Source organism: Mytilus californianus, unplaced genomic scaffold, assembly GCF_021869535.1.
Source record: "Mytilus californianus isolate M0D057914Y unplaced genomic scaffold, xbMytCali1.0.p SCAF_1, whole genome shotgun sequence".
Lineage (NCBI taxonomy): Eukaryota > Metazoa > Mollusca > Bivalvia > Mytilida > Mytilidae > Mytilus > Mytilus californianus.
The window spans coordinates 136,984,262-137,001,840 of record NW_026262581.1 but is presented as its reverse complement, the minus strand read 5'-3'; the positions used below and the strand labels follow the sequence as shown (position 1 = coordinate 137,001,840).

The window sequence follows — 17,579 nt, the reverse complement described above, 5'->3', positions numbered from 1 at the left end:
TAATACATGATAGTCTTGAAGTAAAGATTCTAGGTTCTGACGTTGTTTATCTGAATAACATCCTATAGTGTTCTTTTTATTTGTCTTTGTATATTTTTACCCTTTACTGTTTATTATATTTTTGGTTATGTACTTTTGGCGTGGCTAGATATTTATACATCCAGTCATTGTGTTATTGTGCTATTGTCATTTTTGTATTCTTGTCTTTTATTTGCTTAATATGTACTTTGTCTATAGAGGGTCTATATGCGATTTTCTTTTCTTTGTAGAAATAGTTATTTGTTTGTATAGGAATTAAGATTATAACACCACGTTGACTGTCATTCAACTGAGAGGTGTAGCTAGCTATAAAACCAGGTTTTATCCACCTTTTTTAACATCAGGAAATGCTTGTACCAAGTCAGGAATATGACAGTTGTTTTTCATTCGTTTGATGTGTTTGAGCTTTTGATTTTGCCATTTGATAAAGGACTTTCCGTTTTGAATTTTTCTTCGAGTTCGATATTTTTGTTTTTTTAGTTTTTGCATATTTACAAGTAGGGCATCTGTGTCCTATGGACACGTTCTTCTTTTTTTAACGTAAAAACCGATGTGAACGATAAGATATGGTTTATGTGATTTATATTTATATGAAAAGTCGCCCAAAAGTGCACATGCACACATATGTTATGATGTAGGGCAGTATCTGAATCCTGTTTGTTGACGCGTACGCCTCTTTGTCGACTAAATGCATCCTATTAATAATTATCGAAGCTAAATAATGTTATAAATCTTAAGTTACATTGGTTAGTTTTGTTCTCAGAATTTAAACATAGAAAATTTATTAGAAGGAAGAATTTTTTTAACAAAACATTGAAGGATAATTGACAAGGAAATGTAGCAAGTTTTAACCGTAATTTTCACTATCCTAATTTACACAAAATTTTTCGGCCGTATATGTAGATGGAGCACTATTAAATACAAAGTAAGTTGGCATTAATAGGACATTTTATATCTTATGAAGTCAAACACTTATACATACATATCTTTGGGTATTTAACCATAAAGGTATTAGATTAACATGTTTAACCAAAATGAAAAATCTTTTGGAAGAAAAGTTTTCTATATTCAAGAGCTTGTAGCTGCTACTCAGACTTTATTAATGTCATCAGTGTCTGAGCAGAAATTGATGAACCAGGGTTATGTCAAAGAACGTCTCGTCCTTTTTCTAAAAAAAGTTCATCGGAAGATACCAAGACCTTGTTGATAAATATTCCGTATCAACTTCACAAATAATACATGATGGTCTTGAAGTAAAGATTCTAGGTACTGACGTTGTTTATCATCTGAATTACGTGTTATAGCGTTCTTTTTATTTGTCTCTGTATATTTTTAACCTTTACTGTTTTGTCAATTTCTGGTAATGCACTTTTGGCTTGGCTCGGTATTTATATGTATTCTTGTCTTTCATTTTTGCTTATGTACTTTGTCTATACAGTGTCTATATGCCATTTTGTTTTTCTTTGTTGTTTTTACAGTGATTAAGATTATAACACAATGTTGACTGCTGTATCCCAATTTTTGACAATTTAACCTTTTATATCCTCACACATAGTTGTCAAAATAATGGAATTCTATGCGACTGTCATATAAGTGAAAAGTTAGATAGCTATAAAACCAGGTTTAATCCACCATTTTCTACATGAAATGCCTATACCAAATCAGTAATATGACAGTTATTATCCATTCGTTTGATGTATTTGAGCTTTTGATTTTGCCATTTGATAAGGACTTTCCGTTTTAAATTTTCCATCGAGTTCGGTTTTTTTGCTATTTTACTTTTTTTGTACTGTCTTTCAGATTAAATTTAATTCAAGTTGTTTAAAGATCCTGTAAGAGCAATATCTTACAAAAATATGTAAAATTGTAATATTGTATCTCAAAACAATCTTTAATCTCAATATTTACAGCACTGCCATGAATAATAGATTTTATGGACATATGTAGCAATGAACTGAATAGTAGATTTTATGAATATATGTATCACTAAACTGAATAGCTGAGTTTATGGATACATGCGATATAATATATGTACAATTGTTAAAAAATATTTCAAAAACATTACATTCACCCTCACATTCAATTTCCAGAACGTTTCCACCGTTACAACTAACTGATTTTGATCTTGAGTGAATAGGGTTAGGGTTAGGACAAAAACAAGGAAAATTGTTTCTATCTTTTGATATCTGATCAGCACATTTAATCGGATCCTCAATGTGTCATTGCTAGCTCTCAATGTAGCAGTCAACAGGAAGTCATGTCACTCTAACCGGATAATGCTTTGTAGAGCAAACCAGTCTTTTCTCTTACTTCTTATGGCCTTGTGATAGACAGAGGCAAATGCCAGTTTGACACCTGACAGGCGATTTAACCCGCGACCTCTCGCACTGGAGAAGAGATTAGTACCTCTAGTCACTTGGTCACACAGGCTGTTTTATGATATGGCGGCATAGTTATTGTATAATCAAACAAATATTACAAACGACAATATTAGATTTTTGTTCCATGGTATTGACAACTTTCGTACCTTTTAACGAAATTGTTTTAAGTTAAGGTACCTTTCTCTTATGGTTGTGACCTCTCGCACTGGGGAAGTGATTAGAACGTCCAGTAACGTGGTCACACAGTCTGTTTTATGATATGGCGGCATAATTATTATATAATCGAACAAATATTACAAACGACAATAATATATTTTTGTTCCATGGTATTGACAACTTTCGTACCTTTTAACGAAACTGTTTTAAGTTAAGGTACCTTTCTCTTATGGTTGTGACCTGTTATCTATTTCTTGCATGACAAGATATTTCTCGTATCATACTGCACGAACAAATGAATGGGAAAACTACGCTAATTTGATTGGCTTATCCAGCATCATGAGACGATATTACGACATTTCAATTGCCTATTCGTTAGGTCATTGATGACTTTCAAAAGTTGAGACGATGTACATTTCGTCCATTATAACGGACATAAGTGATTTCTTCAATAATATACAAAACACTCACATTTTTCACCTGAAAATCTTCTTCTTGTCAAATTTTATAGCATTCTGAAGCGTACAAAATTTTTTAAAATGTCTGATTTTAAAGTTTGACTCCGGAACAGCATATATGACGTCATACTGCTATGTGCAAAAGACTAGATCATCGATTAGCGGAATTTTTAATTTAACATTTAACACAATGATATTGTTGACCATGGGGGAAAAAGTTTAACAACTCGGGAGAATTGTATATCGCTTGATATCAACTCTCGTTATTGAATTTTGATAGTATTAAGAAATTCGCTATGAAACCTTTAATAAGCTAACCTTTAATGTTTATATTTTTCCTTGTTTACATTCTAAAATTCAAATAAAAACATTTTCATAATTTGATTTTACATTGTTTCTCAACTTCGTCGATAATCAAAATTTTTAACTTCAACTTTTTTACGCATCTTTTTTAATTCATGTTTACACTTGAGACGGGTAATTACGTCCATAGAAAACTGGTATTTTCTTACCAGTTCGTGTCTGATATACCTTGGTGGTGTTTATACTGCGAAATATTATGGTACAGAAATCTAATGTTACCCCTAAAAAAAAGCTTAGACGTCAATATACGGCAACCATAGACACGTATTCTTAGTTTTATTCAGTACTCACTAAATCGGACATCAACCAAACAACACTATTCAATCGATTGAGACATCTTTGTATCAATAAACGGTGTTCTGCACCATATATAAAGCTCTACTAAATATATTGTATTTTTTCAGGTGGTGACTATACAATCAGAATGAATAAAGCCAAAGACTGGTGTAAAGCGATATTTATTCTTCCCTTGACAGCGGGGAACTTGAAAAATAGAATACACCAGAATGCCATATCACATGATGGAAGTATCGCGGGAATAATCATGCTTATTAGTTTAGTAGTCATGCTAGCTGAAGTAATGTACATTTCTCATACGTATCAGAAAACAAACAAAACAGCACCTCTTATCTCCCGACCTCTTCTCATTGTATTGTACTACATAGGAATTTTGTCTTGTATCTCTGTTGGAATACGAGAACAAATCAGAAAGCGATATATTTTAGACACCGATTCTCATGATAAAAGCAAATCCCTTAAGTTGAGATTTTTATGTTTGTTTTGTCTTGGATGTGTAGTGTTTCGTATCCTGAAGATAGCTTTCCATGTTGAATGTAAGGTGTATGTCCGTACCAACGATAGTCTCGAAGGAGCCATTTTATATGATATTTCGTGTGTTTCGTTTTATCTGGTACAGACAGGCTTTATCTATTATTTTTGTAAATATAAATTCGTCAATTCTTTGTTTACATATTATGGTTTGATCATAGTTGTAGCGGCAAATATTTCTTCGTGGACCCACCATGCTAATAGTGAACACGGTCTTTTGAGAAATTCTCCTGAAAACAACACAGATCGATGCTCCCACAGTAACTCATCTTTTTCCGTGAGTCAACTGTTTCAAAATGCAAGACCTTTTACAGAACCATTGCTCACCGAATACCCGCTCCTATGCCTAATATTTTTGTCTGGAATATGGCCGAGGACAACAAATAAGCTATGTATTATAGAAGAGGGCTGTAATGAATCGAATGAAGCAACAGAAATGACAACATTGTTACGAAGCCAAAGAAGCATATCACGTAGACCTGACCCTGTTCCACGAAAGTTATGGATAACATACTGTACTATACTAATAAGCGGCATGATATATTTACCTAAATTAGTTACTGAACTTCTAAGAATATTTGGAGATTTAGGAGCTGATTTTTTCTTGATTTCCTCTTTAACTACAACACTCGAAAATACTGTTCTATTTCTTGCTCTTGTGAGGTGTTTCCATGCAGTGCAACGTCAATGTAGGCCGCGTAAAGAGAAAACCTTATATGACATAGGAAGTGTTCTGTTGATTCTTAGTTTTATCATAACGACAGGATACCATACTCTATTCTTAATGATGCAAATACTTCCAACGTTCACAAAATATCGAAGTTTATTTATTATAGAGGACATCTTATCTATCATCGTTCTTTATCTCCAAACCGTATATATTTTACAGATGACATTATACACAATAACATCTTCAAGATCACAATATTTTTCAATTCATTATAAATGTCTATTAATTGGACTAATTAATTTTGGTTATTGGTTTTCAGATACTTTCATCTTGGTTCAATATGCTTACAAATTCAGCAATCCGTACTACCGTAGTGTACATATAGAAAACACTGATATTTTCTGGTTTCCTTTCGTTTTATTTTACAGATTTGAAAGTTTTATATGTTTTTATTCCTTGTACAGGTCTTAATTTGTATAATATATTGTGATACGTGTCTAAAAAAATAGAACACTACTGCAAATTACCACTTATTCATTATAATCAAATTAATTAATCTTAGAATCCCTGATGTATTCTGCTGTGGTTAGTATGCAAAAATTAACATAAAAGAGTTTTGATGTATGACGTCAACGAAACAGCAATCATCGACACAAACAAAAAGGAAAAGAAGTTTAGAAATAAACATACGGTCTTCAACGATAGACAGATGTCTATTCAATTTATACAATATGTCAAGCTCTAAATCGCCCCTGGAGAGAAACATTGTGAACATCCATGATATGTCATTACCAAATTACCTTAATAACAAACACATTTTGATAAAACAAAAGACAACCACAACGAGGTTTCTGGCTTAGGAAAGGAACTAGGTTTGAGATCTCAATCCCAAAAACTAGAAAATAAAAATTAATAGCACGAAAATATCTCTTCTAATAGAAAACCGAAGGATATTGGGTTTCCATCCACGACACAAAATCTGCTTATGTACAGCAAAAGCAAAACACAAAAAGCAAAGGAACAGCGCTTTTATTGCTGTTCTTCATCTCAATTCACAGTGATGTCTTCAACACGAAGCAAAAAACTCTCACCTCACAGCAAGTTCAAGACAGTCCTAACACCAACGAATCTGGTTTATCTATGTAAGTTTAACACAGAAAAACATGATAATAATTGAAATTTAAAGAGAAAACAAAAAATAACACACTTTTGAAAAATATAAAGGGCAAAACTAATTGTACTGTCAACAAGTACTTGTGATCACAACTGCATAATTAATAAACTATTTACAGTCTAAACTGGCAATGAAAAAAGAACTCTAAAGTAAAACAAAACAATGAACAGAATTAAAAGAAGCAAAAGAGAAACGCGAGAGAGGTATTTTATCTAGTCATTCCTGTAGCTCGGTAAATGTGATGAACATTTTCAGCTCTACTCCTGGATGTAGACGTAATCATGGTCATCGTCATTTTACATCACCGACACAACTCCATGATGTCTCTATCAATGTCCTTTGCCATTTATACAAATCCGTCTTGTACTCATTATATTCACACGAAGCTTTATTCACTATCCCTTTCAAAACTTCATACTCTGTACAACTTTTGTTTGGAAACCACTGTTAAAAACCTCCATTCAAACCAATACAAACTTACAGCTATCATCTGGGATATTGCCAGTCACAGACCTTTCAAACCAGTTCGCATTGGAAAAGATGAAAAGGAGAATAGATCCTTACTTAAACTTTCCCTTGTCAACAAAGGTTTCAATGCCATCAACTTGGGCAATACCCTCATCATAAATCAGTTTACTTGAATATACATCCCTATTTCAAAGATCAATCTGTACCTATTAATTCTTATACATATACGAAACCAATTGCAACTAAAATTTAATTACAAACACGTGATGTAGGATCTCAATATTGATGACTTCTAGTCTAAACATCCTGGTTGCACCTAAGCTAATTCCACATTATATATAATTTGGCTGGCAGTGTTATTACAAGTGACCTTAACATTTTCAATAACACTTCTCTGCAAAATGTGTTATCCAAAGGCCCAAAATATCGTGTGACAAAATCCATCAATTGAAAACACAACTTCAAAATACTGATGAACCAGTCCTTACAAACAACCTTATATTGCTTGGTCTTCCAAGTGCTCCACAAAACCTCTTTCAAAAATATTAACATCAATTTTATTAGCAATGAAAGCTGTGCTTTGTAGTTATTGTAAAACTACCTATTCTAGAGACGGCGTTAATCAGATGTTGATACTAAAACATTCTAAAGATCTTGTAGAGTACATACAACCTAAGACAAACTCAAAGACAAATTGACATAATTGGTCCGGCTTTGTTTCATAAAAAAGAATGGCCAACTTAGATACAAGTATGTTGTCTGAAGGAGGAGTACATCGTAGTTTATGAAATAATCACTCTATTTTCAAACCATTCTCGGAAACTGATATTATCAAAATGCTTGATTTCATGATTTACAAAATATTTGTTACGTTTTGAGGACGTGTTTTTCAACAAACAATCGGCATTCCAATAGGAACGTACTGTGCTTCTTTTCTTGTCGACTTGTTCCTTTATTGATATGATGTTGATTTCATACAGGAGCTTCTTATGAAGAACGAAGAGAAGCTAGCATTATCCCTTAACTTCACTTTCCGCTATATTAATGTCCTCTCACTAAATAATTCAAAGTTTGGTTACTATGTTGAAAGTATCGATACTATGGAAATCAAAATAAAGGATACACCAGATACAGATAAGTCTGCCTCATATCTTGAATTACATCTAGAAATTGACAATGAGGATCGGTTGAGAACAAAACTTTACACAAAAGAGATGATTCAAAGTTCCCCATTGAAACATTCCATTTCTATGTAGCCACTTTCCAGCAGCGCCTCGTATAGAGTATCATATCGACAGGATATTATATTCTGTCATTTATGGTGCAAATACTTCCCGTGTTCACAATATATCGAAGTTTATTGATTTCTAGAGACATTTATGGATTATTGCCCTGGATCTCCAAACCATGTACATTTTACAGATGACAAAATATACAATAACATTTTCAAGATCACCGTATTTCTCAGTACATGATGCATGTCTATTTATTGGACTAATCAATTTTGGTTATTGGTTTTCAGATACTTTCATCGTGGCTCAATATTAACAGAAATTCCGAGATCCTTACTACCGTAGTATACAGATAGAAAATATTAATACCTTTCAATTCTTTTCTTTTTGTTTTACAGATTTCAATGTTTCATGTCTTTTTATTCTTATACAGGTCTTAATTTGCATGATATATTTTCATACGTCGTGTCTGAAAATAAAAGACATATACAACCTCGCCCTTCCCCAGTTTCTCAGCCTCATACAAAAAAGTTTATATTTTATGACATTGACCAAATATTGTGTTTATACTGCAGCTTAAAAAAATACATTGATAGCTATTTAAATTGTAACACAAATTTCAAACTTATTTTCATCCCTAAATGAACCCCTGATTGTAGAAAAAGTGATCCATGATGAAATTGACATTGGACAAAATATAGCTTTGTTACTATATTTAGGAAATAAACACAACTAGTTGCAGTATAAATCTTCATATACAGCCAGTCAAATTATAACTTACTAATTTTATTCAAGTAAAATGCTCCAAGTGGGTAAGCAGGTCCTGCTCCACATTTGGCACCCGTCGCGATGTTCACGCAAGTACAAACCCGGTGATGAGTCTAATTCGGTATGTCACATTCTGGGAAAAAGTGACAAGTGATCATTGAATCTACAACCAATCAAATGATCACTTACTCATTATAATCAAATTAAGTGCTCCAATGGATCATTTTAATCCACAACCTGTCAAATTATCACTTACTCATTATAACCAAACGAAGTGCTCCAAGGGATCCTTTTAATCCACAACCTGTCAAATCATAACTTAATCATTATAATCAAAATAAGTACTCTCTTAGTGATCTTTGAATCTAAAACCAGTAAAATTATCGCTTACTTATTAAAATCAATTTATGTGCTCCAAGTGATCCTTGAATCACAACCAGTGAAGTGATCACTTACATGTACCCATTATAATCAAATTAAGTGATTATTGAATCCACAAACAGTAGAATTATCACTACTCATTAATATCTAATTTAGTGCTCCAAGGGATAATCGAATCAACTGTTGTAATAAGTATAAACTAATGAAGATTTCTAGTTTACGTCAATGAGGCAGCAATTATTGACACAAATATAGAAATTTAGAGGTCAACCTAAGGTTTTGGACAATATACATATGGATATTTAATAAGTCAAGCTTTAACTTATTCCCAATGCTGAACAATTGTGAATATATTTAACAAACACTGTCAATATACTGCCATCAATGCCAGAATCTTTTAGATGACAAATTATTAGAATATAACAAAAGAAAACCATTAACGGGGTTCCAAACTTAGAACTGGAAGATGGACATGTGGCGGGGTTAAATTAGTGTTTACACTCTCAATCCAACTTTTAATTTCGATCAGGGGAATAACAAATGGTACAAAAATGAACTAACAATAAATAGAGTGGTACTTCATCTATTGCATAGTGATTTACTATTTTCTTAAATATTGTGGTAAATTGTTTTTAAAAGTGTACGTTTGGATTAAAAGTTATTGCAACAAATGTACGTCGCATACAATTGTTCGGCACCTATGAACCTCTCAAGGGCCAATCAATTATAAAAAAAAAAGTGTCAAGCACGTGTGTTCCTCATGAGTTTGACTGTACCATTAACTCGTATTCTCAAAGTTCAGTGTGAAATTACACGGCTTTTATCTAAGGTTTAAAAATTTACGAAATGCAAATCAACCAGAAAAAAGCAATATAAATATCAGATTATTTTAGTTTTGAAATTTGGAAGATACCATGGCATAAAATAATAGAAACGTATGATACTGATTTCAGCGTATTATATGTTGTAAGGTCCACTTGACCAGGAGAGTAACCGTTGTTCACTGAATACTTAATAAAAGAAGTATTAACAAAAATAACTCCAGGGTAAATTCAAAAAGAGAATGTCCATAAAAACGGACAAACACAAACGTTAGACTCTATCAACCGTTGTAAGTAACACATTTAAGTAATACAATTATTATTTTACTGACTTCGTTATACCACAGAACCAATGGAAAAAATACTGTCATATTTCTTTTTTTATAAACCGTATATAGATAAAACTGGCAATGAAAAAAAACGATTGGTAAAACAGTGAAAATAAAATTTTATGTGTCCGAAGCGATTTTCTGATAAGAATTGAAGGTAGAATAAATCATCGAAAAAAATCATGAAATCAAAGAAAAAATCGGAAAGCTAATTAAACTGAAGAAACAATGTTTTCCCAATGATTAGTTGCAGAAGCTACTGTATCCGAATAATACAGTTATCATATAACGATGAAAGCTGTACAAATATTTGAAATACGTATTGTGATCAATTTAAATTTTCAAAGACAACGAATGTCAACAAAACTCTGTTAATCAGCATCAAACTTACATGTTATTAAATCTAGTTCTGTAGAATTCTTGCATTAAAAAGAACGTCCTTATGTGCACTCTACTATGTCATTTTAAGCTAAAGTCACTTTTTCACTCTTTTTCAAATGGACTAATAAAACCAAATGAACCGTGACATGTGGTGAATGCAATACCTATTTTAAGCTCATGGCAAATTCTCCAAATGGTGAGGATGCATACGAAATAATATGATATCTTGTCAGTCACTTTCGGGAACAAGGAAACTCATACTGCACTCCATTAGCCGTGCCAAAGGTAAATTATGGCTTAAATTGTAAGTTACTAAAGTAAGACTATATAAAGTTATTATAAGGAAGCGCTATTAAACAAAAGACTGAAGTATTACTTACAAGGAAGTGTACCATAGGTAATTTTTACTTCTGAACTAGAACAATATTCTTTGGACGGTATGTGTAGATGGGACACTAGTAAATACAAATAAATATTGCATATTTTACGTATAAAGGCATAGACGTATACATATACCCTCGTAATTATCCAAAGTAAGTATGGTTCAGACTGTTTGGCTTATTAATATGTCAGCTGGTGCTGTTTATTAACGTCTAGCGGCAAAAAATACATGCTTATACAGGATAAAATTATACATGTAAACGTAAAATGATGATACCGTACAAAAATGTAGGACAGCTTCCCTTTTTTTACACCAGGTCCTATTAAAGATCTATCCATTTTATATTAATTCATGCGTATTTTGAGTTACTAACAATATTAAGGCTCAAAATGTATGTTCGAATTGAAATGCTTAAAGATAGCTGAATACTGGAGTTTTATAATATTTTGGCACAGTTTTAATATTTTTATAACAAAAGATGAATAAGAAGAAAATTCTTAGCCAAGCGAAACTTTATTCAAAGTAAAGCTATGTATTATCTTCCAGATATTTGTTTTCCATTTGGATAAGGATGTTAAAACATAAAAAAAGTGCAAGATTATATCAAAATCTTTAGCAGCAATGTATTCAATATTTATTCTATTTATGTATGTAAAATTGTTGAAAAATGTGTCAAGTATTTATATAATTGACTTTTTGATGTTAAACTTTCTTTTTTATGGTTTAAACGACTTTCTGATTTAAATCATGTGAGTGAAACTAAAGCAATAAGTAAAATTTGTCATAACTCATTGTACTAGATCGTCAAGCTAATTCGATTGTTAACGTGCTTGTTCTGGAGGTATAAGTCCGTAACAAATTATGTAAATCTACACGGACATATTCACCGTGTAGCATCACCATCGGATATAGGTACCCCCAAAGCAAATAAACAATGATAAAACATAAAAAACGTGCAAGATTATATCAAAATCTTTAGCAGCAATGTATTCAATATTTATTCTATTTATGTATGTAAAATTGTTGAAAAATGTGTCAAGTATTTATATAATTGACTTTTTGATGTTAAACTTTCTTTTTTATGGTTTCAACGACTTTCTGATTTAAATCATGTGAGTGATACTAAAACAATAACTCTTTGTAGTAGATCGTCAAGCTAATTCGATTGTTAACATGCTTGTTCTGGAGGTATAAGTCCGTAACAAATTATATAAATCTACACGGACATATTCACCGTCGGATATAGGTACCCCCAAAGCAAATAAACAATGCTAGCAAAATCTTTCTATTCTAATGCCCGTACAGTAATCAACTATTCGCCGCTATTCGCCATAAAATCTATTTGCATTAGTTACATGAATTTCTCTGTGTAAAAAATAGTTTATTTCAAAATGCAGCGTTGCTCAAGCATACATATGATATACGAAATGATATATATGTTCTACGAAAACGTCAAAGAAATAACAAGTTTGAACTCGTCACATGCTTCTGTAACGAATTAAGTTCTTTTGGATTGTCAAGTGGCCAATGTTATACAAACTAAATTTAAGTATAAATTTAATAATAAAAAAAAATGAAGTAAATTCAACATAAATAAAATAATGAAATGAATAAACACAAATATAACGAAATAAACACACACAAAACGGAACTAAATAAAATGTTATGAAATAAACAAAATGAAACTAAACGATTACACAGTATTCACACCAATAATACTGCACACTTCCCAGTAAGGTTGAACATTGCACATACTGCAGATATAAAATTTAGGTTCCTCACCTAGGATTTCTTTAAATCATAAAACAGACGAATATAACTATTTTCACACATTTTTGGTTGATTCTAAATTAATGAAAAGAAAACTAGATTATATAATTTTACTGCAGTAATAACTTTAATGAGCTATGACCACTTTAAACTGCATAATACTGCACGGACTATCCATGTCCTGAATTGACAATTCAAATACCCAACTTCTATTTTTTCTAACTCTAAACTCAAACGTGTGCTTTACTCAATGGCCATGTGTCGACTGATTTGAAACTCATCTGTGAAATTTCAATAGGTGCCTAATCACGTGATACACATGAAAGGTCTGCTTGACTTTACAGTCCGGTGTTAGTGAAAATAAGCTCTAACATAAAAGATAGTTCTGCGTGAAATAAATATACATTGTATATAAATAAATAACTGAAGTTTGTTACAACTTCGTTGAACAGATACCACTCTATCCGTTTCTGACGATTTGAAGAAAGAGAAAAACCAATTAAGGATCATGATCCACCCGAAATAGTAGCTACATTATTAGAAATCACTATTACAATACTTTACTTGTTAGCAAAACGTAGAATATATTGAAATAAGAAGAATTTTACTTTATCTGACTTCACATTTGTTTTTTTCCACCGCTTTGGGTGTACCTTTATACTTTATTTTTAAAGTTGGTGATACTACACAGTGATAATATACTCTTCAACCAGTCTTTTTTCTTTACAACTAAATGTTGAGTGCTTGGAACGCCAGTTTTAACCTCTCAGAGATCCTCTAGAACTCAAGGCGGGCAAGCTACCACCAATACTGTTCTGACGTCCTATTAAGTGACGTGACAGGTACGCAGGACCATCAGACGACAGCGCAATTTCGATCTAACGACCAGGAATTCACCAAATCGTTTAAATAATACGCCGGCATCAATAATTATTATTCTAAAATTCAACATTTCTTAACAACTGTTTCATCCGTCTTTAATATTTGTTGCAATAAGTGTATAAACATTCATTGTATATTTGTAGGCTAGATCATCAGAATGAACAAAGCCAAAGACTGGTGTAAAGCAATATTCATTCTTCCCCTCACAGCGGGTAACTTGAAAAACAAAATACACCGATATAACATCTCCCATGATGGAAGTATCGCGGGATTAATCATGCTAACAAGTTTAGTAGTCATTCTAGCTGAAGTAATGTACATTTGCAACACTTTTGAGCAAAAAAGCAGCACAGCACCTGTGATATCCCGACCACTTCTGATTGTCTTGAACTGCATTGGAATTGTGTCCTGTGTCTCAGTTGGGATACGAGAAAAAATCAGAAAGACATATATTTTAGATATCGAATCTCATGATAAAAGCAAATCACTTAAACTGAAATTTTTATATTTGTTTTGTCTTGGATCTGTAGTGTTTCGTATCCTCAAGATAGCGTTCCATGTTGAATGTAAGGTGTTTGTCCATATCAACGAGAGTCTGGAAGGAGCCGTTTTATATAATATTTCGTGTCTTTCATTCTATGTGGTTCAAACATGTTTTATCTATTATTTTTCTAAATACCAATTCGTCAATTCTCTGTTTACCTTTTATGGATTGATTATAATTGTGGTCACAAATATTTCGTCGTGGACGTACTATGCTACAAGCAAACAAAATGTTTCGGACACTTCTCAAAACACCACCTATCGATGCGTAGAAAACAACTCATCTCTGTCCATACGTCAACTGTTACATAACGTAAGTCCTTTTATAGAACCCATGCTCGCTGAGTACTCGCTTCTTTGCTTAATATTTTTGTCAGGAATATGGCCGAGGACATCGCATAAGCAATGTTGCATAGAAGAGGACAACAATGCTACTTATGAAACGTCAGAAATGACAGCATTATTACAAAGCCAAAGTATCGTCTCGTGTAGACCAATCACTGTTCCACGAAAGCAAGTGTTAACATACTGTATTATTCTAATAAGTGGCATAATATCTTTACCTAGACTAATTATTGAAATACTCAGATTATTGGGGGTTATAGGAACTGATTTCTTCTGGATTTCCTCTATAACTACCATATTCGAATATACTGTGTTACTTCTTGCTCTTGCAGTGTGTTTTCATGCAGTACAACATCAATGTATGCCGCGTATTGAGAATACTGCATACGACACTGGAAATGTTCTGTTGATTCTTAGCTTTATCATAACGACGGGATATTATACTCTGTACTTAATGGCTAAAATACTTCCAATTGTCACAAAATATCGAAGTTTATTCATTATAAAAGGCATCTTAAGGATAATCGTCCTGTATCTCCAAACCGTGTACATTTTACAGATGAAAAAATACACGATAACATCTTCAAGATCACAGTTATTCTCAGTAAATTATATATGTCTATTGATTGGCTTAATTAACTTTGGTTACTGGATTTCTTATACTTTCCTCGTGGTTCAATATGTATATAAATTCCAAAATCCAGTTTACTACAGCAGTATTCATATCGAAAACACTGAAACTTTCTTGTTTCCTTTCGTTATGTTTTACCGATTCGAAAGTTTTATGTGTTTTTATTCGTTGTACAGGTCATAATTAGTTTTGCATATTTTGATATTAGCCTGAAAATGAAACACATTGGATACCAAGCCAGTAGCCAGTACTGCGCTACTGGAATGAAAATACTGATAATATTTAATGAAATATATTTTTAAATATAATTATAATAATTGAATGCTTATTTTTGTAATTGTATAGGGTTTTAAAATCTTTCATCGTGTGATTACTTCAGTTTGATTCTGTGTTGTTAGCACACTTTTACTTCCAAAAGAAAATCTTGATTACTTGTATGATAAAACTAATCAGAGATACCAGCTTAATTCCAAAAGGAGCTCTTGATTACTTATATGATAAAACTAATCAGAGATACCAGCTTACTTCTAACAGAAAGTCTTGATTACTAGTATGATAAAACTAATCAGAAATACCAGCTTACTTCCAAAAGGAACTCTTGATTACTAGTATGATAAAACTAATCAGAGATACTAGCCTACTTCCAAAAGGAACTCTAGATTACTAATATGTTAAACTAATCAGATATACCAGCTAACTTCCAAAAGGAACTCTTGATTGCTGTATGATAAAACTTATCAGAGATACCAGCTTACTTCCAAAAAGGGCTCTTGATTTCTAGTATGATAAACTAATCAGAGATACCAGCTTACTTCAAAAAGGAACTCTTGATTACTAGTATGATAAAACTAATCAGAGATACCAGTTTACTTCCAAAAGGAACTCTTGATTACTAGTATGATAAAACTAATCAGAGATACCAGCTTACTTCCAAAAGGAACTCTTGATTACTAGTATGATAAAACTAATCAGAGATACCAGCTTACTTCCAAAAGTAGCTCTTGATTACTAGTATGATAAAACTAATCAGAGATACTGGCTGCTGGTTTGTTACGCCAGACGCGCGTTTCGTCTACTGATGACTCGTTAGTAGCGCCTGCATCAAAAGTTGGAATGAATAGTATGTATGTAATATATATTTGTTACTCTACTTGAAAGAAGTGCTTGGCAGACTACAAATTTGAACGTTCAGTATGTCCTTCCACAGTAAAAAATGGATGACATTTATGTCTTCCCAAAAGACCGAATACTCAATTATAAAGAAGTAATTGGCATGTATGTATATCTATGAAGTCCCTCCTCTTCGTATTTGATTCGGCAATCCAATTGTTTTGAGTCGAGATTCTAATGTGTCTTATGTAGACGAAACGCTCGTATGGAGAAACAAATTATTAGCCTTATATATTTTATGAGTTTTATCGTAATGGAGAGTCCATAAGGCCCTCCAATATAAAGAAGGGATTGGCATGTATGTATCTCCATTTGGTTCCTCCAATATAAAAAAAAAGATATTGACATGTATGTTTTTCCATTATAGGGTTCTTCCACTATATAAAAAATTGTTTGGCGTATATGTAAATCCATTTGGTTCCTCCAATATCACTAGAGGATTTTAAGAGCCAGCATTGTAAACTAGAATAAATGCATGAGTAAAATATCTTTTTGGTGATCTTGTATTGCTTATAATTTGTTTACAGTTTACACTATCTTCTATAGTTTCTTCCAAAAACACAAAACAGGATAAAACTCGTCATTCGTCATTTAACATTGTCATATAAGTGAGGGTTTGGCTAGCCATAAAACCAGGTTCAACCCACCATTTTTTTCTGAAAATGTCCTGTACCAAATCAGGAATATGGCAGTTGTTATCTTATAGTCCGTTTCTATGTATGTTGTGGTATGTTTTTGTTGCAGTTCAGTGTTTCTGTTGTTCCGTTATTTTCCTCTTATAGTTGATGTGTTTCCCTCGGTTTTAGTTTGTAACCTGGATTTTTTTTCTCTTAATCGATTTATGACTTTTGAACAAGGTTTACTACTGTTGACTTTATTTAAGGGTAATAACTCCTATTAGAAGAAAAATGACAATTTCCTCTATGCTGATCTAGTTACAGTCTTGCTGATAAATGTTTTGCTTTTTAAGTGACTATTTATCTATTACAGTTTTCAAGACAATAATCAAAAACACAAACACAAATTAGTAAAAATCATTACGTAAGGACAATTACTATAAGGAGTTGACTAAATATTTCGGCCAAGTTGGCTTATTTGTAGATCTTGTCTTGCTGCATAATTGTTTTTATCATTTAAATTTTCTTTTATCTATGATACTTTTCAAAATATTAGTCAAAATTGTAATAACCCTAATAAAAGTCGGTTGGAAGTTTTGATGTAAAGGGACAGTAGGTAGATCTCAACATGTTTTGCCTTGACAGATTTTCTCTATATATGGCAGTTTTCAACATAATTTACAAGACCTGCATTTTCCCCCCATTTTATTTCTAGTCATTTAAGCCAGGTTTTTTGGCAGGCGAAGTCATCAGACACAGTTGTTAAACTAGATACTCAATGATGATTGTG

At 32.3% G+C, this 17,579-nt stretch overlaps 2 protein-coding genes across 5 annotated transcripts in view; both read left to right on the top strand.

Moving 5' to 3' along the window:
- Positions 1-5,421, top strand: part of LOC127736145 (uncharacterized) — a 33,122-nt gene extending 27,701 nt beyond the window's left edge. For all 4 annotated transcript variants that reach the window (XM_052246697.1, XM_052246719.1, XM_052246713.1 and 1 more), the window contains one exon: positions 3,802-5,421. In XM_052246697.1, the coding sequence (XP_052102657.1) occupies positions 3,802-5,366 (1,565 nt within the window). In that variant the 3' untranslated portion in view covers positions 5,367-5,421. The remainder of the gene's footprint in view (positions 1-3,801) is intronic.
- Positions 5,422-10,869: 5,448 nt separating this feature from the next.
- LOC127736014 (uncharacterized) lies at positions 10,870-15,185 on the top strand. Its single transcript, XM_052246508.1, has 2 exons — positions 10,870-10,982; positions 13,627-15,185. Exon 2 carries the CDS (start codon positions 13,641-13,643, stop codon positions 15,183-15,185), a length of 1,545 nt encoding a protein of 514 aa, XP_052102468.1. The 5' UTR covers positions 10,870-10,982; positions 13,627-13,640.
- The last annotated feature ends 2,394 nt before the right edge of the window (positions 15,186-17,579 follow it).